The 22,647-nt window shown below is 36.6% G+C and overlaps 1 protein-coding gene and 1 pseudogene across 19 annotated transcripts in view; one reads left to right on the top strand and one right to left on the bottom strand.

Moving 5' to 3' along the window:
- The window catches only part of LOC105052168 (delta-1-pyrroline-5-carboxylate synthase), a 28,836-nt gene extending 7,542 nt beyond the window's left edge, over nt 1-21,294 (bottom strand). For 9 of the 19 annotated variants that reach the window (XR_012134948.1, XR_012134949.1, XR_012134950.1 and 6 more), the window contains exons 1-19: nt 21,005-21,294; nt 19,931-20,002; nt 19,713-19,816; nt 19,452-19,554; nt 19,163-19,324; nt 15,700-15,977; nt 14,373-14,523; nt 13,996-14,160; nt 13,694-13,771; nt 13,409-13,498; nt 11,619-11,705; nt 11,426-11,512; nt 11,230-11,326; nt 10,988-11,091; nt 9,924-9,999; nt 8,098-8,248; nt 7,837-7,905; nt 440-506; nt 285-355 (exon numbers count right to left, since the gene is read on the bottom strand). Coding sequence is in view for 11 of the 19 variants with exons in the window: in XM_010932889.2 (XP_010931191.1) it covers nt 285-355; nt 440-506; nt 7,837-7,905; nt 8,098-8,248; nt 9,924-9,999; nt 10,988-11,091; nt 11,230-11,326; nt 11,426-11,512; nt 11,619-11,705; nt 13,409-13,498; nt 13,694-13,771; nt 13,996-14,160; nt 14,373-14,523; nt 15,700-15,977; nt 19,163-19,324; nt 19,452-19,554; nt 19,713-19,816; nt 19,931-20,002; nt 21,005-21,055 (2,063 nt within the window). In the remaining 8 variants the exon portion in view is untranslated. Of the gene's footprint in view, nt 1-284; nt 356-439; nt 507-7,836; nt 7,906-8,097; nt 8,249-9,388; nt 9,462-9,923; nt 10,000-10,987; nt 11,092-11,229; nt 11,327-11,425; nt 11,513-11,618; nt 11,706-13,408; nt 13,499-13,693; nt 13,772-13,995; nt 14,161-14,372; nt 14,524-15,699; nt 15,978-19,162; nt 19,325-19,451; nt 19,555-19,712; nt 19,817-19,930; nt 20,003-21,004 lie in introns of those variants that run through there. The other 10 variants (XR_012134951.1, XR_012134952.1, XM_073244735.1 and 7 more) reach the window with 5 other exon arrangements.
- On the top strand, nt 3,009-6,550 carry LOC140852043 (uncharacterized; annotated as a pseudogene).
- Nucleotides 21,295-22,647: the final 1,353 nt, after the last annotated feature.

The following is a 22,647-nucleotide window of genomic DNA, read 5'->3' as shown; positions in this document are numbered from 1 at the left end:
AATTTATCAATAACAACACATCCATGAGAACAGAATTACAAATTCTCAAAATTTTCTGAAAACCACCTGAACTAAGCATGGCTGTCACTTGGCAGATTTTAGTTTCTCCGCTCATTTTCTTCCTCCTCTATGCTATTTGTCAATTACTTTAGTTTCTTTTGGCTTATTATATTAAAAGAAAATACTCTCTAATGAATGCTCAGGTTATCTTAAGGAAACAAAAGAAACCACAAAAAGTAGAACAATCACAAGATGCAAGAAAAGCAACATCATCTGGCATGTACCATCGTGTGGTTAGCAGTCCTTCAACACCAACAGGACCTCGAGCATGTATCCTACTCGTACTTATACCAACCTTCATAGGCCACAAACAAGATTTAGTAAAAGGGCAATAAATAAAACTAAGATATTTCAAACAACTTGTTCCAAGAAAGCATACCTCTGCACCAAGTCCAAAACGAGCCCCATCACAAAAGCGTGTGCTTGCATTGTGAAAAACAGCAGCACTGTTGGGATTGGAGAAGGGGGAAAAATCATAATCTTTTTGCCTTATAAACTCAATAAGACATGAAACTTGGCACTAGTTTTTACAAATAATCATAAAAGAAAGTTAAAACAGAACAGTGCTAAACTGAAATCAGTCATAGTGGTAATGATAATAGAACTTAGGAGCCAAATCGACAATAATGTTTTGACTGATAAATCCAATGGATGATCATACATATACCCAGCTATAAGCCAATAAGAAAAACATATATCTGGACAAATAAGAATGCTCACAATAATCGTTCATGACATAGCAAACAAAATATAATTATTCATCAAGAATTAACATATTGCAGGAAAAAAAAAGTAAATACAGAGCTTTTAGAGAGTAAAAAGTATCAGAAAATGGAGGAAAAAAATCCTTTTGGTGACTTTGCAGAGGAAAATACATTCATTTTCTTATAAAAAATTCTCGCTCTCACTCACTCGTAGATGCACAAAACAACATCCAAAAGGAGAGCATGCTGGTGTACCAAGAGACTCAAAGGAGGAAAAAAAATGAAGTTAGAAAATAAAAGCTATCTATGCCATTCCATTATAAACCTAAGAACATGGGAAGGAGGAGGCGGCGGCAGCGGCAATGGCAAGGGCACTTTAGCCGCAAAAGAAGCAACCGAAGGAAAGCAGCTCGAAGGAGGAGGACTGGAGGAAGGAAGGTCAAACAAGGAGGACAGGGGCAGTTGGGAGGCTTAGAGGGCAATGACCTCCGGCCCTCTCTCAACCCCCCCCCCCCATGGCACCCCTCCCACTTGCAGCACCCTACCATGCATCGCCACCTCCCTCCGCCATCGCCACCACCTCCACTCCTCTTACTCTCTGCCACCGCCACCTCCACTCCCTTCCCTCTCCTCCACTGCCACCACACCTCGACTCCTCCCCTCCACCCTCTCCGCCGCCACCACCCACCGCAAGAAAAAATATTTAAATATTTTTCTTTTGAAAACAAAAATTGAGGCTAGCAATAAAATATTTTTTTCAGGAAAATGATAAAAATGAGGAAACTGCTAACCTGCCACAAATCTTTTAGGAACAAAATTCCCTAAATACGATAATTTATTGGATAGTCCAGATACCTCATAACTTTTTATAAAATATTATAAGAGTATTGGAGCAATTTCCAATTCTAAAACACTATAAATCAGGGTTCGCCGTACCGGGCCAAACCGCCCGGTACGGGGCGTATCGAGCCGGACCAGTGCTCAAACGGTTCGGTTCGGATCTTTTTTTCGAGAAACACCCCGAACCGGTACCGAACCGAGCGGTTCGGTCCGGTTCGCTTCCATACCGTCCAAAACCGGACGGTATGGTCCGATTCGGTCCGGCGTGAACCAAACCGTACCGACACCCCATGTGCCAAAAGTGACGAGGGGGGAGGGGGGTCGGAGATCACATATATAAAGGAACCTGTTACCCTGCTTTGGAGTTCTCTGAGATGTTTCAGAGAACTCCCGAGAGTCCGAAGGTCTCAACGAAACCGTTCAGACCTCCGAAAAATTAGAAAAAAAGAAAAAAAACTCCGTCAAATTGCAGGAGTGGTTCGAGGAGAGACTGATCTTTGGCCGGAGGTAAGATAATGTGTTATTTTCTTAGTAAATTTTTTTTTTTAATTTTTGTTGTTAAAAATAGGATAAGAATGAGAAAAAATGAAAATAAGAGAAAATCATGCTAAAATCTTGTGATTTTGGAATGATTTAATTATATGTGATAGATCTTTGAAAGATCTACACAATGACATCCAAATTGTTAATTTTCGTTAATTATATATTTTTTAAATATTTTTAAATATTTATTTATTTAAAAATTAAAAAAAATTTAAATTTTAGGAAAAAAATCAGAGTTTGAAAATCATGTTTAGAATGATTCAAACTACTTAAATCTAATTTTTATTTTTTTTTCAAATATTTAAAATTAAAAAATTATTTTTTTAACTATTTAAATTTAAAAATTTAATTATAAAATAAAAAATATATAAAAATAATGTTATATTTTAGTTAATTTAAAAATATTATTTGAAGCATATAACATATTTATTTTGAATTTATAAGTTTTAAAATAATTATTAAAATTATTTTAAAATTATATATAATTATTTTAATTATCGTTAAACTATCGTATTTTGTTATACTTGCATATATTTATAAGAAAAAAATTTAGAGCATGACGTTCGTTCGTTTTAATTAATCAGCTGTTTTAATTAATCAGCTATTTTATAGCATATATTTATTTATATAAAAATTATTAAAAAAATAAAAAAATAAAAAATCAGTGTTAGTTTTGAAATTGAGAATAATGTTTAGAATGATTCAAAACAATTGAAATATTTGAATCTAACTTGAGATTTTTTTAAAATTTTTTTTGTAAATATTTAAATAGTAAAAAATATTATCAAATAAAAAATATATGTAATTAGTGTTATATTACAGGTAATTCGAAATAATTAGTATTTTGTTATATCTGTAGAAATGAGTAAGAAGAAAAATCAAGAGCGTGACATCGGTTGGGATCATGGCAAGATGCTCTCGGTTCGACATCATTGGAGATGCAAATGGTGCAACACAGAGTTCAAGGGAGTGACTAGGTTGAAGCAGCATCTAGCTGGTGGTTATCCTGATGTGTCGATGTGTCGGAAATATCCGCAAGAGGTCCGACAATTGATGAAAAAGTACTTTGCTGATTCGAAAGCAGCGAAGGAAAGGACAAAACAGAAAAAGACCGAAGTAGATCGTCGAGCTGCAGAGCCACCTTCTTATCACTCTAGAGAGTCAAAGGAGGCTTCTGCTCCAGATGATGAGGAGGCACAGATTGAGACTGCTATTCATGCGAGCTTGGCGGATCAGTACCAGCAGGAGGAGATGGCCCGGTACAGAAATCGATTCGGACCATCATGCTACGAATTAAGATCTGGATCAGCGACTGGTAGGAGAGAATTCGAGTTCAGGAGGACTACTTCAATCAGAGAGCCTGGTGGTAGAGGGAGCAGACGCAGCATGTCTTCTTTGTTGGGAGCTTTTGGTAGTAGGAGGAGGTCCTCCAGAGATATTCCAACAGGAGCCAGCATTCAGAATTTGGATCCACATGCTTTGCCCAGCAAGGATTCAAAGCAGCAGAGAATTGACAGTATGCTGAAAAAAGATAAGAAGGATATGTGGCGAGCTATTGGATCATTGTTTCATTTCAGCCATATTCCAGCAAATGCAGCAGCCAATCCTTACTACCGATCTGCTATTTCAGCCATAGAGGCTGCCGGCCAGGATGTAGATCCTCCAGGACCCAAGGATATCTATGGTCAGCTTCTTGACAGCAATAAGAAAGATTTACAGAGATGGATTGCTTCTTACAAAAATAAATGGCCTACATACGGTCTGACAGTGATGTGTGATGGTTGGACAGGTCCTACTAGGCAGAGCATCATTAATTTTTTGACATACTGTGATGAAAAAATATTTTTTTATAAATCAATCGATGCTTCAGATAAGATGCACGATGCCACATATATCCTTGATCTGATGGAGGAGGTGATTGATTCAGTGGGTGAGCAGTATGTCGTGCAGGTCATCACAGATAACGGACCACAATATAAGGCTGCCGGAGAGTTGCTGATGGAGCAGCGACCGCAGATATACTAGACTCCATGTGCTGCACATTGCATTGATCTTATATTGATGGATATCGAAAAGATTCGCAGGGTGCAGCAGGTAGTGGAGATTACCCAGACCATTACTAGATTCATCTACAACCACACATGGGTTCTTTCATTGATGGGGACATATACTGAGGGGGAGATCTTACGACCGGATATCACACGATTTGCTACCAACTACATAGCACTTGATAGTCTTCTTCAGAAGAAAACAGCCCTACGTCAGATGTTTGTCCGTGCCGAGTGGCAGGAGAGTAGATATGCGAGGGCCGGCACTGATGGAAGTCATGTGGAGAACTTGGTGATGAGTCAGTCATTTTGGCAGCGGGCTGAGAAGATAGTGAAGGCTATCAAACTTTTATATGAGGTGCTTCGCACCGTGGACAGCAAGAGATACCCCCAGATGGGCTTCCTATATTATATGATGGAGAGGACAAAGAAACAGATCAGTGAGAATGATTCCAAGCATGCTCAAGAATTCATTAACATTATTGAGCACCGTTGGGACTATCAGATGGACAGAGATTTGCATCTAGCTGGTAAGTTTGGATTCAAGAATGTTTTAAAATATTTTTTCGAAGCATGAAAATAAAATTGTGCTTAATCAGTCTTGAAATTTATCTGCAGCTTATTACTTGAATCCGAGATTTCAGTATACTATTTCGGAGATAGATATGGATAGCAAGCTTCTTGCTGCTCTTCGCAATGTCATATATAAGATGGTGCCCGATCCAGAAATCGCGTCGTTGTGTCTGCAATAGGTATGCTAGTTTAAAACAGATGTAATTATTCAACTGAATTCGATCTGATATATTTATAAATAATAAATATATTTTATTTCAGACGAAACAGTTTAGAGAGGGATCAGACAGTTTTGGAGTCTCATCAGCTGTCGTAAGCAAAAAGCAGATGAATCCAGGTAAATTACACATCAATAATGAGCAATGTAGATTAATATGTAATTTTGCTTAATAATATCATCAAATTTGATATATAATTTTGCTTTTGTAGCTGAATGTTGGATTCATTTTGGAACGTCAGCAGAAAATTTGAGACATATGGCTGTCCGAATTCTTTCTCAGACGGTCTCTGCTAGTGGCTGTGAGCGTAATTGGTCCACTTTCGCCTTTATCCACAGTAAACAAAGAAATCGTCTAACACAAAAATGCCTCGACGATCTTGTATATGTTCACTACAATCTGAGGTTGAGGCTAAAATGTATTCAGGAGGAAGTTCAGTTGAAGTACACTGATCCGACGCTGGATGATTATGCCGACGAGGATGACGATCTGATCATCGGATGGCTTGCAGGTCAGCAACAGGAGCCAGAGCTTGATGAGCCAGGATCCCCTCCACGACCAGCCAGTGTGGTGGCAAGGGAGATCAGGGTGGATCCAGGGCAATGGGCAGAAAAAAATATTCCACATAGGATTTCAACTGATCAGCCACAGTCTGAGGGGGCACAAGGGACTCATTCATCACATGACTCGCTATCCGATACATCTTTCCAGAGATTCGAGTGAGAGATGTATAGACGTTCCTCCCGGCAGCCAGCAAGAAGGCATCCATCCTCCCAATCACAGGAAACTCAATCACAGAGGGGCACAAGGGGGGAAAGGAAAAGACAGTTGCACGTGCACCACTCTCGAGAGTACAGGAGCGATCTGGTTCAGATACGGACACCAGAGAGAGTGATGATGATACTGGTAGTAGTAGCCATGGATCTGATGATCAGGGAGGAACTGGAGGACAGAAAACCACCGTTTATGAGACATAGCCACAGGGTGATATTCGATTCATCGGTGAGTCTCAGTTTAAGCATGTCACACAAGATAGAGATCATGGTGGACGAGTCGGTAGAGATCGTGGGGAGCCGATTTCATATAGACGACGGGCTCCTGAGGTCGTCCAGCACATGATGCAACTGCGGACGATCTTGCACGTGGAGTAGGATCCTTGGATGTATCTGGATCATCCTCGCATTATGGATCCTATTATCCACAGCCACCTTATGATCCATATGCATATGGTGCACCCGAGGCATCATCTTCTAGTGGTTACTACCATATGCAGCCTGGAGCAGCTCCAAGATCAGATTTTGCTACTGACATATTTGGATGGACTCCTCCACAACCGTACCATCATCTCGAGGATACTTCTCAGAGTCAGAATTTTAGCGAGAAGTCTGAGATGTCTTACAATCCAGAGAGGATGCCTTATGAGATGATGAATATTCGAGAGTACAGTGCAGCTTGGCTAGAAGGTTGGACTGATGTCCCTTTAGACTATGTTGATGATCCAGATATCTACGAGCGTCACAGACACTCGACAAGAAATTAAATGCAGAGTACATCTTAAGGTTCGTATATCAGTTATTGCGCTTTGTATTTAAATATTTAGATACATTTTCATGCGTATTTTATATATTTTTTCTTTAGTTTTAAGATGACATAGTTGAAATATAATGTAAATAAATATATGTTTGAAATTTTGGATCAAGAGTCTTTGTACCGCAACCTAACTCCAAATTGAACCCAAATATGTCAATAATATGCAATATAATGCCATATTGAGGTTGTATTTATCAATTATTAACTTTAAAAATTAAAAAAAAAATTGAAAATCGAAAAAAATTTTGTACCGGTACCGGCACGTCGTCCGATACCGGTACAGCAAACATTGCTATAAATAGAACTCTTACAAATACACTATATCAAAATAGAATTATTCAACTAGGTAGACTAACAAAACCAGTTTGGACTAAACTGAGCTCAAGTCTCTTTTAATCAAGATTTTAAATCCCGTGGGATGGGACTGTCCCGATTTTCTCATAAAACAGGACACGCCACCATCCTGTCCCGTCCCAACACTTGGGATAAAGGATATCCCAAGACATCCCGATCAAAATGCCACTAGCAGGATGGCCTTGTCCCAACACATGGGATGGTATCCCATTCTGGTGTCCCACAGAACATCTCGCTGGGACCTGAATCTTTGCTTTCAATGTTCAAATTTAGAAGTTTAAGGATCACTATATGAATCCCACGTATTTGCTCCTATCCTAGGTGTAGTCCAGCATAAAGAGATGATTTTCAAGAGGGCGAAAAAAGAAAATTTCTATTCCCATATAAGTCTTCTTTAGTCATCCCTGCTCTCTCCGCCCCCTCCCCTTTTTGTTCTTTAGCCTTTTTGCCTAAATTGCTCATGTCGAAACTGACTCATACTGGCTTGTCATAATGAGCCAGACTAAGACCAACAACCAAATAAATATGACCTTCTAATGAGCTGATTGAAAGGGCAAAACCTGATAACTGATATAAAGAATTAAAATATAGGGCAATGTGAATCCACAGAGGATTTCATAGTTGCAAAGCAATGCTTCGAGTCTGTTTCAATATAATTGGAATATAACATATCAAATGTCCAATCAAGAAAAGGCAACATGCAGTAGTTAATGAGTATAATATGTAATACTTGAAATAAAATTTGACTAGAAGATGATTCAAATAAGCAAGAGGAAATCTTTTCCTTTTTAAAAAGGCAAGTGTTTAAAATGTAAAATGCAGCCCGGAAAAGGATGCATACGAAAGAAACATAAGGATACAACTTAATAAACCAAATGAAGAGGAAATCAACTTCCCTTGTCATACCTGTCAACTTGACGAAGAAAAATCTCTGCCACATCGAGATCCTTGGCAACCACACAATCAGTATGTGCACTGGAGAATACCAGGGGACCAAAACAATAAATTTTCATGGTATCTGATATTGAAGATCAAGATGCTTTTGCATAACTCTAAATACTAAAAATACTACCGTGTAACTGAGATGGCAATGAAAACCAAATGGAAACATACCCCTGCCCAAACTAAGGCTAGGAACATAGGTGCTGCAGAGATGCTAAAACATACCTTCCATGACGATGTATATGGTCAATTGCAGCATGTACATCATCAACAATTTCAATAGTGCAAGCCATCGAGTTATACTCATGATGAAATGAATGTGCCCGTGGAATGTCTAATTCAATGCTTGCTCTAGGTCCACCATAAATAGTAACCCCTACAATGAGAAATGGATTAAGAATTACCACAGAAAAATTGAGTTCAAGGAAATTTTTATGACTCTGTGTTTTTGAGCATGGATGAATATCTTAGATGTTCATCAAGTGCTGATTTCTTTTAAGCAATATTTTCCTTTCAGTCCAAAAAGGATGTCCATCCCTAAACATCATCTAAGAGGATTACCAATGAGAAAGGCCCAATTACATGATGTTCCGTCATACAGATCAGAACAAATTTAGTAGATTGCAAATTCTCTCAAGAAGTGACGATTACAGTCTGCTTTTGTATGGGTGCTCCAGTTTTATCTGTCACCCCAGTTTTATCTATCACTCCCAAAAATCCCTATGGAATCAATAACCAGAAGAGGTGGCATGATCATAGATTTCCTTTTTCCCATTTGATGCAACTCCTAAATCATAAACTCGAAACAAACTATATAGTTTTAGCACAAATTGTAGCAAAAAAGAAAAAGGCCTGGATGATAGCCATCTAAAATACTAATATGATATAATGGATTATTTATCAGAGGAAGATCATGCTAATGCATTATTTATCAGAGAAAGATCATGCTGTGTAGTAGGTAAAATCTTCAACCACACTAAATTATTCGGAATATTCTTTATGGAGTACACACAAATAAACTGCAGTAGCATGCCTTTCAACTCTGGAGGAAAATGTCAACTAAAACACTCTAATCCCTACTTCAGATAAATAATTAAACAAACCTATGAAACAGCTGCAAAGTAGTACCAGATAAACAAAAACTATCCGGGCATATCAGAGCCTCAAGATATCAATAGAAGATAGTTAATGAGTTTCCAAGTGAATCATTCATTGGGTGATGCCAATGCTTTCTGGAATAGTGTAACATGGAAGAATTTGTGCATTGTGGATCAAACTCTTTCCATGACAAATGCTATAAATAAACCATGGTAATGCAGAAACTTACAAATTCTATAACTGAACCACAGAAATTCAGAAACAAAATACCAGAACTCTGAGTGTATTGCTGCACAACATCTTTTTTGGTAAAGATCTTTGCTCTTTGTATCTCTCAATAGACACAGAACAAAATCCAAATGGTGAGATAACTCACATCAAACTGATTAGTACTTCTAAAGAATCAAGATGATGTTACCTGGGTTCTCAGGCCCATCCGAACAAAGATTTCTACTTCCATGACACCAGACCACCACGTCTATGTTTTAACTCTTAGAAAAACAATGTAACATAAATTAATATCTATTAAAATTATTAGAAATGTAAGAAGCAAGAAAATGGACTTCAAAATAATGCCAGAGAAATGGTGGAAAGTTTATTTTCTTAATTTGGCTTTGACACCTAGTACTTTTGATATTTAAATATTCTAGGAATGAATCTTCAAATACTTTCATTGTATGTCAGAATTCAACTTTTGCATCTGTCTATTCACACATTGTAGCTAACTTCCCTTCTGCTCACAATAAAGGCTGCTTGTCGGTTGTCATTGCATGATGTCTCTTAGCAGCTGTTTTTCTATTAAAATATAACAGAACCATCTCACATTTTCACTAATGCATATCAGACATTTTGCCAATGAACAATACAACAGAAGACCAATGTGGCCAGTATCTGTTAATCCATCACAATTACTGTGCCTTACAAATTTTGCCAAACGAGGGTTACCAACATACCTTGACCTCTAAGTTGTACTATTAGATCATTTAGCCCTTTGGTCTTCAAAAGATCCTTATGTATAAGGAGTGTTTCCTGCAAAACGCAGAAAGAGCTGCAACTTAAATTCAAAGGCGAATAAATTCACAAAATAGGTCTGTATGTTATTTCCAGATGATACAGACTCAATGGATGTGAAGAGGACAAGATTAAATATTAAATTGGGACTATGGAAGAGCATTTAGAGGATAATGGTCTAAAATTCCTCAACTCAACTAAGCCTTAATCCCAAACTAGTTGGGGTCCACTACATAAATCAACGGCCTGTAATTCAATAGAGTGAAACCGGAAAAAAAAAAAAAGCCTGGACAGAGATGCTCCCACAATATATGTTGTTATGGCTGTCAAGTGGGGGAAAACAATAGAGATTTAGATGAAAAATATAGGTATTACATTTACATGATTAATACATTTCTTGGCATCTTAAGGCAGGAATTCACATGGTGGCAGTTAAGCTCGATATGTTATATCACTTATATGGTTCAAAATGTTAAGCAATAAAGAACATTGTTGAAAGTGAGAATCTAGAGATAGACTTTTGGTAAAGGGAAAATAGTGTAGCTTAAGGATGACTAAATTATAAGAAACATAGAAGTTGAACCAATTGATGGAAGAGTAATGAAAAATCAAATGAAGTGGCATTGGCATTTGTGACAAGTTAGATAAGGCCCTGACAATGCAAACTGCCAACTGTTTAAATCCGTGTTGAAAGATCTAAAGAAGAGAGAAAGACCTAAGCTGACATGCAAGGAAGTTGTAAAAGGGATAGCAACACTTGGTAAAACTAGAGGTGGTCCCTAACAGAAACAACTGGCAAGTCTGGCATGTGAGGAATAGCAAAGCCAGCCCCAGATAGCATGGCTTAATGGTTTAAATTGCCTAGAGAAATTAATTTACAATGTACAAGAACACAATAAGCTGCAATTATGATGGACAAAAAATGGTTAGTCACAATAACAATTGCATTGAAAAAGCAAAATCATTACGCAGCAGACTAATCATCTTAAAGAAAATTAGAAAATACCATAGCATTACAGGCTGCAGGATAGTCTATTTTTGCATCCAATACAATGCGCTTTGCCATATCCATGTCAGCTGATTTGTCAATATAAACATGACAGATGCCATCTGAAGGGTAAAAACCAGAAGTGAACTTGACCTTCGACTTAAATTAAAGAACCATAGGAGAAAAATGCATCTTGCAATAGGACTATTGTTCTGACATTGCATTGTACTTCTAAAGTACAGCAAGATTAGTTATCTTACCAGCATGACCTAGAACAGGAATCTTAGTAGATTCCTTGATTTGAGTAACAAGTTTATTGCTACCTCTTGGAATGACAAGATCAATGACATCATCAAGCTGGAAAAAAATTGCAATTTCAAAGTGAAAAAAAGAAAACCACTCCAATAATTTTTAGAAAGACATTCTTTTAAGATTCTGCCCCTAAAACAAGCTTACTTTTAGCAATTCAGGAATCTCATCTCTTGATGTAACAAGCCCAATAAGCTTCTCACCTACAGTATCTGGAATAGCTCCAGTAATAACCTAACAGATAACATCAAACAAACAGTTTGAAACAAAATGAAAGAAGCATCTAAATTTAAAATTGACAATCCTCAAGTTTGAGAAATTTGGTATCAAAGAAGTAAACCTTATGCAAGATTGCATTAGATCTCATCGCTTCCTTTCCACCTTTCAGAAGAAGACCATTCCCACTCCTAATTGCTAAAGATGCAATCTGTACCAATCAAACCAAAAGCAAATGACAAATGAATCAGAACAATAACAATTACATACAGAAATAAAATTTACTGATGTATGAACTAAAATCTAAGATATGATCGACAGAATTGAAAAGCAACACAAATACAGTTGGTGCACACATTAAAATTCCATACTCAAAATTTACAAAATGGGTTTCTAGACACAAACAAATGGGTGAACACACATGCATGCCTGCGTATATGTACCTCGTAAAAAGAATTCTATTTTGATGTAAATGTATCAAGAAGTTGTCAGTAAATAAAACAACGAGTTACTTTTGGGAAACATGCAATATATCCAACCAAAAAGGCTCATTATACGAGTAACTATGATAGGCTGAAGAACCAGATACTGGCAAGAGATTATCTAGTTCCCTCATAACTCCAAATTTGCTTCTTTAACTACTACTTCCCAGCAATCATAAGGTATCGCATTTCAAGTATCACCTTTACTTGACAAGTTGAGTCTTGGACTTAAGAACACCCACATAATTGACCTATGGCACTGTTATGTGAATAAGCAAAAGTCTCAAATGCATTTCAGATGCTGCAACCTAGATAAACATGAATAGGCTCAATGAACACAGAGGCATATGAAACATTATGCAATTCTATAAAAACACGGACTCTTGCATCTGTAGTCATCCATGAAATCAACTTTATATTGCTTTCACTGCAACATGATTACCTAAGTATAAACCAAATACAAGACTGGATGATCGTATGATAATCAGAATACTGGATGCATTCACAGAGACGCCCAGAAACAGAAAAAGATCAGAAACAGGGATATACATCCAAATCCAAGAAAAATCTTAGTTATAGCAGATTAAAGTTGTGCCTTGTAAAGGAATTTCATGTAACTTCTATGTCGCAGTAGCAAACAAAAAGTTTTGTTCCATTTGTAGCATACCTAGCTATGCCTGCATTCTTTGTTCTGTCTTGAAAATCATAAAGCCAATTTTTATGCCTAGTTTCTTCATAAATTTGACATTTTTTACAAAACAAGATTTACCACATGGGTTTAATTTCATCTCTTGACCTTTTCTCCATTCCAATATCTCAATATCTTGATGCTGTTTCCAACATGATGTTATATTAGCAGATGGCTGATGAACATTGTATGGCATGATGTGAGGTGTGAACAAAATGGAGGCACCGAGGCATCTCATGGAGGTTAAAGGTGTTACCAAATGGATTTTCTTCAACACTGTTCAAGCAAAGCCAGATCGTAAAAATATGAAGAAAAAACAATTTGAATGAGCAAGCATCTCATTATGTGACATAGATAAGAGATTTAAGATGAAGTTTGGAATGACCACACTCTAGAAATACCTCTCATTTGTCTGATTATCTAGGTTTATTTTCCATTTTGACTTTGCAAAGTTGTGAACTAAGACAAAATTTGTTTACCCATGAAAAGGGGTCATTTTCTGAGACATGATGTGTTTACAAACATGACAGCCAGTACATCAGCAAGATGGATTTGTTTCGTTGCTAAAGGAAGAAAAGATGTGCATATGCTGCAGCATGGTACTTGCTAAATCTTTGTGTAGACTTATTACAGTTAACATTTCAATGCAAGAAATATCAAAGAGTCTTACTTTATCAGCATGCTTTTTTTTTTAGAGGGAGGGGGGATAGAAAAGTAAAAGTACGAATAACATGTTTTTTTTACCTGAACTAAGGCATCAGGTCGTGACTCAAAAACAATCAGGAGAACACCCAGGGGGCATGATGTCTTTTCTAAGACAAGTCCATCTGCAAGCTGAATGAATATCATGCCTCAGGATTTGCAAGCAACATATGACAACAGCAAACAAATATAATAATTTATGTGTATCAAATTGGAGTAAAGCATTTATAAATTTATATTCATGATACATAATCTTTCAATCAAAAATTACGTCAAAAAATGAAGCAAAGCAAAAAAAATATATATTTCTTAGTGTAGATTCCTAACCTCTGTCCTCTTCAAGACATGGCCTATTGGGTCTTCCATGTCTGCAAGTATACGAATGGACTTTGCGAGACTTGATATCTGTCAAACAAAGAAATATTAGATTAAAACAAACAAGAGCAAGTATCTACACACAGCATTTAGAGTGCAAAAAACATCCATAAATAAAGGGCACAGTGGATAGTGGATCAGTTGAAGTGAATATGAATATAAATGTTATCTCAAACTAGCAAGCAATGTTAAGTTCCAATCCATGGACATAAGTCCTGTCCCAAATAAGCTAGAATAGATATTTTGTGCCTTGCCTTTCCAGGCTTCAAGGTCAACCTAGAAATCAATGAGTTCTCATATCCAGCCTGCTGTGCAGCAGCAACATCAGCTTCATTTTCAATTCTGATTGATTTTTCATTTGCCTCTAGAGCATCAGCAATGTCCAACAAAATCTTCCTGCGGTCTTCTGATGACACACTCTGGAAACAACACAAAAACAATTAACAAGAACTTCTAATATGAACAGGATATCTCAATATTGAAGAATAGACTGAAATGAGTTCATAGTAAGCAAAACAATTCTATAATTAAAGGAACACTTCAAAATATAAACAATAAAACAACACAGCATGACAAAGAATGTATCATGAAGGAATATGGATGCCATACTATTTGAACTCATGTAATATACCTGAAGTCGCCTGGAGCATTCCCTTGCTGAAACTGCCATCTCATGAGCACCAACTTCTTTGGGCAATGCCCATAAATGTGCATCCTGATGAAACAGAGTACCAATTCTCTCCCCTTGAAGTACTTTTATAATGCTATCAGTAGCAAAACCACTACAGTAACCCACCCACCCAAAAAAAGAAAAAAAAAAAAAAAAAAAAAGAAGCAAGTTGAGACTCATTGGCTTTTCAAAACTGTATAAAAATCAGACGCCGTAGACTAGAAATATACAATTTCTATTAAACAACAGATGAAACTAGAACAGACAAAAGCTGTCCTGCTGTGACCACCTAAATATGGCTAAAGAGCATCACAGGGCAACTTGGTCCTCTGACCAGTCGCCAGTCTAATCATTGGCTGTAACTCAGGACCCACAGAGGGTCTGGTGACTCAGTTATGGCTGCTTAGGCCGCTACCACACCATGTAGGGCATAGCAGTGTATGCTCTGTAGTACAGATCCAAGCTCCCAAAAGGTGGGAGACGAATCTCCAACTCTCAAGTCTTCATCACAAATCAAAGCATTAAGAACTGGTGCTAGTTTAAAATGAGCAATTAGCATTATTACATGCACAAGTTTAGGCACTCCTCTTACTACTAGTATAACAGCATACTGGTCCGTATGGTGCCAATTTCAGTATCGAGTCGTTATTATTATCATAACACCAAAATCATTTACATCATAACAGATACTAAATATGTAGAGTACTAGACTACTAGCAACTTACATCAGCTTTATAATACTACTGTAGAAATTATGACTGCAAGTAGGGTGTACATGCATATGCAGTGCGCACACGTCTGTGCATGAAAACGCATGTTAGAGAGAGAAAGAGAGCATCAAATATCTTATTTAACAGTCGTCAATCATCAAATACCACGGAATCAAACAGTACCAATTTTTCCAATTCCAAGGAATGGGACATCCCACATACCGAGTACCGACACTCGGGTGGTGAATGTCCCATTCCATCCCAATCCAATTACTGTCTTGTCCCATCTCAATACTCAAGATGGTGCCCCGTCGCAACACTTAGGATGGTTGGATGCCCCACCATCCCTCCGGCATTTGAAACCCAGGTTTTTAAGCATATGCTTTCAACCATCATTCTGGTGACTTTAGACATGAATGACCATACAAAGATTTTTCCTTCTTTAATTGACTCTAACATAAAGAAAAGACATCAAAATTTTTAAATGACGGTATGAAGTCTAATAATATGCTGCACTACATGCATTTTGACCCAGTAACTGGCGAGTTTGAAAATAAGGATTAAGGTACTAGGCATACCTAATGATTACAACAGGGGTGCCTGCAGACGCAGCATAAACTGCAGACTTCACTTTAGCAGTCATACCACCTCTTCCCACCCTAGACTTGTCCCCAAAAGTAATCTCGCCCTGATGCCTTTCTTTTATGTAAGTATGTATTATCCTTGAATGAGGTTCACCAGGAGGAGCACTATATAGACCCTCCACATCACTAAGCAAAACAAGAAGATCAGCTTTTAACTCCAAAGCCAATAGAGCTGCTAAACTGTCATTATCCCAAAAGATACCCGAAGAATCCTGCAAATTATCAGATATCAGACAGAGCAACAGGCCACAAACAGTGATAAATAACCTTGACGGAAAACTCAAAGTAGATAGTGAGCAGAGTTATAACTTATAAGCTTATAGATGAGTTTATAGATAGATTTTTGAATTACAATGTCATGACTAGTCTTAATAAGGATAATACTGACAGCATAAGCTTGATTAATCAGGAGCATCATTGTCTCCGAAGATGTAACCTTTATACATTTAAAAGCATGGCTCTACCTAATGATTTTGACACAACAGAAATTTAGTAAGATCAAGAAACATCATATTCACAAGATACTGTAGATTTATTTCCTTTCTGACAGACAATCCCAGATGTTCCACCAAGCACGTGTACTGTTTCTCCCACAACAAAAATAGGGGGCATCCAGCAAAAACAAATTTTGGGATAGATATCAAGTCATTGAGAACCATATTGAGTGGTGTAGGGAAAAAATTCATTAGTTTTCAAGTGGATTGCAATAGCTTACTGATTTGCCTACCTTGGTTGTTAACTTTAGTTTGCAAGTCCAAAATAATAATAATAATAACAATGCTCTAAGGAACAAGATCGTACTATCATGGTTCTAAGGCCATGTATTTTAAAATAGTGATTCTCTCATATCAGAGACCAACTTTTGATTATTAATTCTTTATTGCAATCTGCTTTACAAAGATTTTGTGACATAACCTGACCAAATTATTTCGAAAAAAAAAAAAAGAGCTAAATTAAGCCCTGCAAATATCCTTAACTTGCATATCCATTCAAATTAACTACCAAATTCTCAACATCACAAATCATAACTGAGGATGTGAGTGACACAGCATTATTGTGCATACTACAAGCGATGAACCCTCTTTTAGAGTAAAGAATGCTCCTGTCTGACAGAGAGGCGTCTACAAGTGACAAGGTCTGGCCATTCCAGTGAAGGACCCACCCAAATGATTGAAAGATTCTGAATCAAGAACAGAAAGGAGGAGAGATTCTTTGCTGCTTCTAGTGCGACTTACCACCCTCTAGGTGCAAATTCTTGACAATGACATGATGCCTTGTACAAGTAGAAAGGTTGGAGGGATGTCAACAATATATCTGGCCATTGTTTCCTAGGACAAGAGAGACCTCTCAATCCACTTTCCAATATTATCATCGTTCTAGCCTTCTCCCATCCTCATGGTGTGGCTCTATAGCACAATTCTAGTCATCAAAATTAAATGATGACTGTCAATTAATTAGACCTCATAAAAAGTTGCTATTAAAATCTCAGGGAGGGAACTCTAGCCACGAAAAGAACTAACAATGAATCCTAAAATGATAAATCTAGGACATGAAGTTTATGGTTGCAATATAAGCCCATGCAAGAAAGAAGCAATCTTTGGTTTCTCCATCTGAGAAACAGAGAGATAAGATCACATTTTTTTAGTGTAGAACAATGCAATAGCAAAGAGAGGAGCAACTGGTTTTCGTTCATAACCAACTGAATCAAGGCACACCCTATCGCTTCGTTAAATTGACATGGGTCTGGTCATAACATTAAACTGGTCAACAACATGTTCTAGAACATATCAACTTAATCTTATGATAGCAAGTTCCCTGCATGTGTCAATTAAAAATAATCATAATTTTACAATGATGATAAATTTACGTTAACAGATAGAGGCTAACATATTATTTTCTAAATTTTGTGGACCCTCCAACAAAGTATGAATTCCAGAAACAGCAAAAAGGAAGCATCGAGACTCCCAAACATAACACCCAGCATATAATTTTGGCCAGTGGTGAGCCCCCTGGCACAACAAGTCAAGTGGCTTCAGACCACAACAAAACCTAGTGGTTTCTCCTCATTGGGTATGGGGGTATAAAAGAAAACCCCTGACAAGCTTAAATGCTCATTAGCCGACCACCTTATTTGAGGGTTGACATCTGAAGCAGCATAAATGTTTGCCGGACCTAATGGGTCAACCTTTCTATCTTCTTAAATTACAAAAATTACATCAAGAAAAGTACACACCATGGTGGAAAGCCTATAAGCCATTGACTCTTTCAAGAAACAAGAACTTGGTTCCACACTCACGAAGCTACAGCACTTTTTACTTAGGATCATTATCATCCATATTTCATCCAGAGAACGCCCAATGGTGAACATCTCACAAGCTCCCCATCTCCAATGGACAAATCACTCTCCCTCATCCTTTCAAGACATAAAGAGGCTAAGTAATCACAAGTCTAGATGACTAAATAAGTATTTATATGTTGGAAAGAAAAAAAAGGAGCTTACAAAAATATACCTTGGTAGATATTCTCAAATTTAATGACAAGACATGGTCCAAATTAGGAAAGCTAATAGCCAACTCTGTCTTTCCACCCAAATATCTCTTAAAGTCTAAAAGCATTCTTTACCTTAAAAATGTAATCACTATCTAAAATTCCTCATTCCTTTTACTATATTTCATGATTGATCCGCACTTCTGATCCCATTGCTGCATTTTCATGACATCTATTTTAGTAATACCAGAATCCTCTATGTGCAACACACGTGAATGCAAAGATCAGGAGTGTCTGGAGTCCTAGTTTAGCCAAACAGACCTGAATGAAATTCCCTATCCATCTGAATCAACCATCAGATGAGAGTCACAACCAATAAAGCCAGCCGATGCCTTTCTTATTTTCATGTATGGACATATAAGAGGATACTTTAACTGCCTCTTTTTAGATTAATTCCATATAGGTTCCACAGGTGGAGTTATTTGGTAAAAGAAGGAAACAAAAAACAAAACAAAGCAGAGTCGAACTCGGGGTTGGAGTCAAACCCTGATGATTGGCATTATAATAGTACAAATCAACTCCTCCCAACTTACGCAGAACTCAGTATCTACAATCTGTGTACAGGCTTGTAAGAATCATTACACCTTTAAAGATAACAGATCCGCATCCTTTCATATGGATATTGTAATACGCATAACAGAGAATAAGCTGCCATATTAGTTGTCCCCAAAAACTATACAGGAAAGTTAACCAGTTACCACCTTCTGGGAATGTGCATCTGTGTCTATGTATATGTAAAATTGAAGACAGCAATAAGTTATACACAGCAATTAATTACATCAGCAAAATATTATAAAAAAGCTGCCAGAATTCAACTTGTTCAGATTCTAGGTTTACATGAAAAGCGTACCTCATATGGAGCTTTCCTAGTGCTGATGGCATCATTTTCATTGAAAACAGGAATAACTCTAAGAGCTATCAATGAATTCACAGTTTGAATAAGCTGCATCCTGAAATCTGGATGCTTAAACTCACTATCAGTGACAAGAAGCTGAGACGATGCCACATCTAGCTGCATTAAGAATTTGTAATGAAGTTTATGAGAAACTAGGGTGACATGTAAACAAAGAAAAGATATTCAATCAATAGTGGACAACAAGCAACAAGTGTTGTAAAAGGTTGGTAGATCAAAAGCACACCTGACTAAATAAGGCATCATATAGAGCCATTAGGCCACTCTGACCAGCAGCGGCACAAGCCTTTCCATCCAGTTCTAATTGTGGTTTTTGGAGATCAGCAAAGCTGCATAATCTAACTAGTTACTGACTGAATTTGAACAAGCAGAACTTAGAATATAAGTAGCTTAGTTGGAGAGGAGATTCTTTTTTTGAAAAAAATTAAAGATGAGGGCATCATTTCAAAAGTGCTTGCTTTACTTAAAAACAAGGAGATGTATCAACCTGCTGTTAAGCAGTCTCCTGTATCTAAGCCTTTGCCGGCCAACACCCACTGCACCTGAAGTGACCAAAATAACTTCAAAGCCTCGAGAATTTAGTTCTTTAACCTAGAAATGTCTCATTTCGATAAGAAGAGTATCTAAAAGTTTGAATCTTGCACTACTATAGTGTTTGCGATAAAAGGGACAGGTACATGTGGCCATGGCACAGTCCAAGCATACCTGTTCACAAAGAGCTCCAAGTCTTCCCAGAGCCAGTCTCCCATCAGTTCTAGTGACAACAGCAGTACCCACCTATAAGATGTATATTAACAAAGTCAATCTGCTATCAGACAATATATAGTAACTAGAGATTCATTGCTCTTTTTTTTTCTCTCTCCAAAAAAGACCATAAAGGGAAAAACCTAATAGTTTTTTAATTAATGCGATTTGGTGAGTTCCAAATTTCACATTCCTTAAAAATCATTTGCATTGCTAAATATAACTTTGCGAGAGAATTTACTAGGATGAGAAAGAATTTGGGACAGAGAGGGAATATTCTGACTTGAAAGACATCAGAAGGATATTATTGAAGCCATGAAGGGACTGAGACAAGGTCTATGAACAAGAAGTACCTAAGTTCTGATCGGAAGGCCAGATTCAAGTTCAAGACCATCAATATATGCTTCAGTAAAACAGATCCAAGACTATAAATCAACGAAATAATACTTCAATTAATAATAAGCAGCTGAGATAAACCAAGAACGTTTCCATCAGACCATTTTTTTTTTTTTAAACAAAAAAGCATTATAGAAGACAGTAAGCAAGGAGAACATAAGAAAACCGAACAAGAATCATTTCAATCTAGAAAAGAATCAAGAACTTAAGTTTCAGAAAATTTTTAAAAAATCACTGCATTCTAGAAAAGAATCAAGAACAAGAATCACTACTTTCTTTGGGTGGGGGCATCATGAAAGTGAGTATCAGGCAAGTAAACAAAACTCACAGCGTCATCGAAAAGAATCAAAAGCGTGAACTCAGAAATTTGAACAAAAAACAACAGCAATGTAGAACATAATAGCAATCCATTGACTTGAAATAAAAGATAAAACAGGCGCAAGTTAACATGAACCACCCCCATTCTTGATAGACAAAACCGTTCACGCTTCTTGCAGTCCATAAACTAGGGTTCTTGTGGAAAAAAAAGAACGAAAGAAAGAAAGAAAGAAAGAAAAAATTAGGGTTCTTGAAAAAAAGGATCGAGCAAAGAGGAAGAGGCAGATTAAAGAGGGGTAAGAGAAAGAATGATAGACGAACCTTGATTATAACGCGCTTGACGTCCTTTACGAAAGCTCGAGTGGGATCCATGGCGGCCGAGAAACGAGGTTGAAGAAGAAGAGGAGAAGATAGCAGAGACCTCTTTTCTCCTTTTTCTTTCACTTGAGTTTTCTCCTGCTTTCCCCACCGCAGCGCTTTCTTTTCGACCCTTTTATATTATTATCGGCAGATGGGGTTGGGAGGAGGCGGCGGCGGCGGCAGACGCTCCGTGACCGACTTACTGTGGAGTGCGAGTTTTAGGTTGGGAACTCCCAGGCCAGGAGAGCGACGCGACGACACGGCTTCTTGACTTCTGGCCCCGCTTTCGCCCCGTGATCTGTGTGGAATCCCGAAGCAGCTAACGCGTCCGTGCCGACGTGCCCCCTGGCCGGGCCCGTTCGGATGTCACATCGACTAAGGAAACTCCTGCCGCATAAATCCAAGCCCGTGCAATGCATTAATGTATTTTTTTAACTATTTTTAAATTATCTTTTAAAATATAATATAAAAATAATAAATTATATTTAAAATATTGTATAGATTTGACAAAACCTTAATATGATGTTATGATGAGTATTACTTGAGAGCATGAAATAAATTACGAATGTGCTGGCTAAATTATACTAAATTTTAAGATTATGAATATACTAATTGGCTTGAGCTTGAGTTAAAATTAAATTATAAATATGTAATATTACATATATGACATTTCATATGTTGTTATAACAAATCCAAAATATATTTATTTGATATTTTTATTATATAATTATTATGTTATATTAAATAAATTATTAATTTTAGATATATTTATTTCAAGTGTTATATGAAAATTTTATTTGTAGTTGTTATAATTTTTGTAAAACAAGTTAAAGGCAATCATTCTAAAATCTGTAACTATTTTTTTATATGCTTAATATCAGCTCTTTTTGTCCCATTAATTTAATTAATATATAGTTCTCACCTTATTAATGATAATATAGAATATGAGAAGGATTTAAATTTCATTATTTATATCCACATGTCAGGTGATTAGAAATTATTATTTTATAATATATAATTAATCGCTACATAATTCAATCAATACATTGATTTATTTAATATGCGAGTTTTAGCTTATTAATGATAATATAGAATGCAACACCCTAATTTTTTCTTCTTTTTCTAACTAGTTTCATAATATACTATACACTTGATGTAGGATATGCTAACATTTGATATATTTAATAAAATCATAGTGAAAAAAAAAATATTTTAAATGCACTTTACTCATTTTCAAAGAAAAAAATTGATTAAATTAGCTCTTATAAAATTGGTTTATATTTTATGAAGCTCCAAGAAGATGAGGAAAAAAATCATATGTGAATAAAAGACAAAAAAAAAAAAAAAAAATCTAGGGTATTTCCCTTTTCGATTTGTGTCTCTGAGTATTTTCTTGATATTTATTATAACTTATATTAAGTAGATAGATCTATTGCTAAGCAGATATTTGCTCCCCCTAATTTTGGATAATTAAAATTAAAAGTATTCTCATTACAATCTTTATATATATATATATATATGATCATTCTTATTTTAGGCTCTTTTATCTATGGTTTTCTTCTCTCATTGTTGGAGACTAAAGTAGGACATCAGTTTTATTGAGA

This window comes from Elaeis guineensis, chromosome 10 (assembly GCF_000442705.2).
Source record: "Elaeis guineensis isolate ETL-2024a chromosome 10, EG11, whole genome shotgun sequence".
Lineage (NCBI taxonomy): Eukaryota > Viridiplantae > Streptophyta > Magnoliopsida > Arecales > Arecaceae > Elaeis > Elaeis guineensis.
Note: the sequence above shows the minus strand (reverse complement) of the source record. Positions and strands in the feature narration are given on the sequence as shown.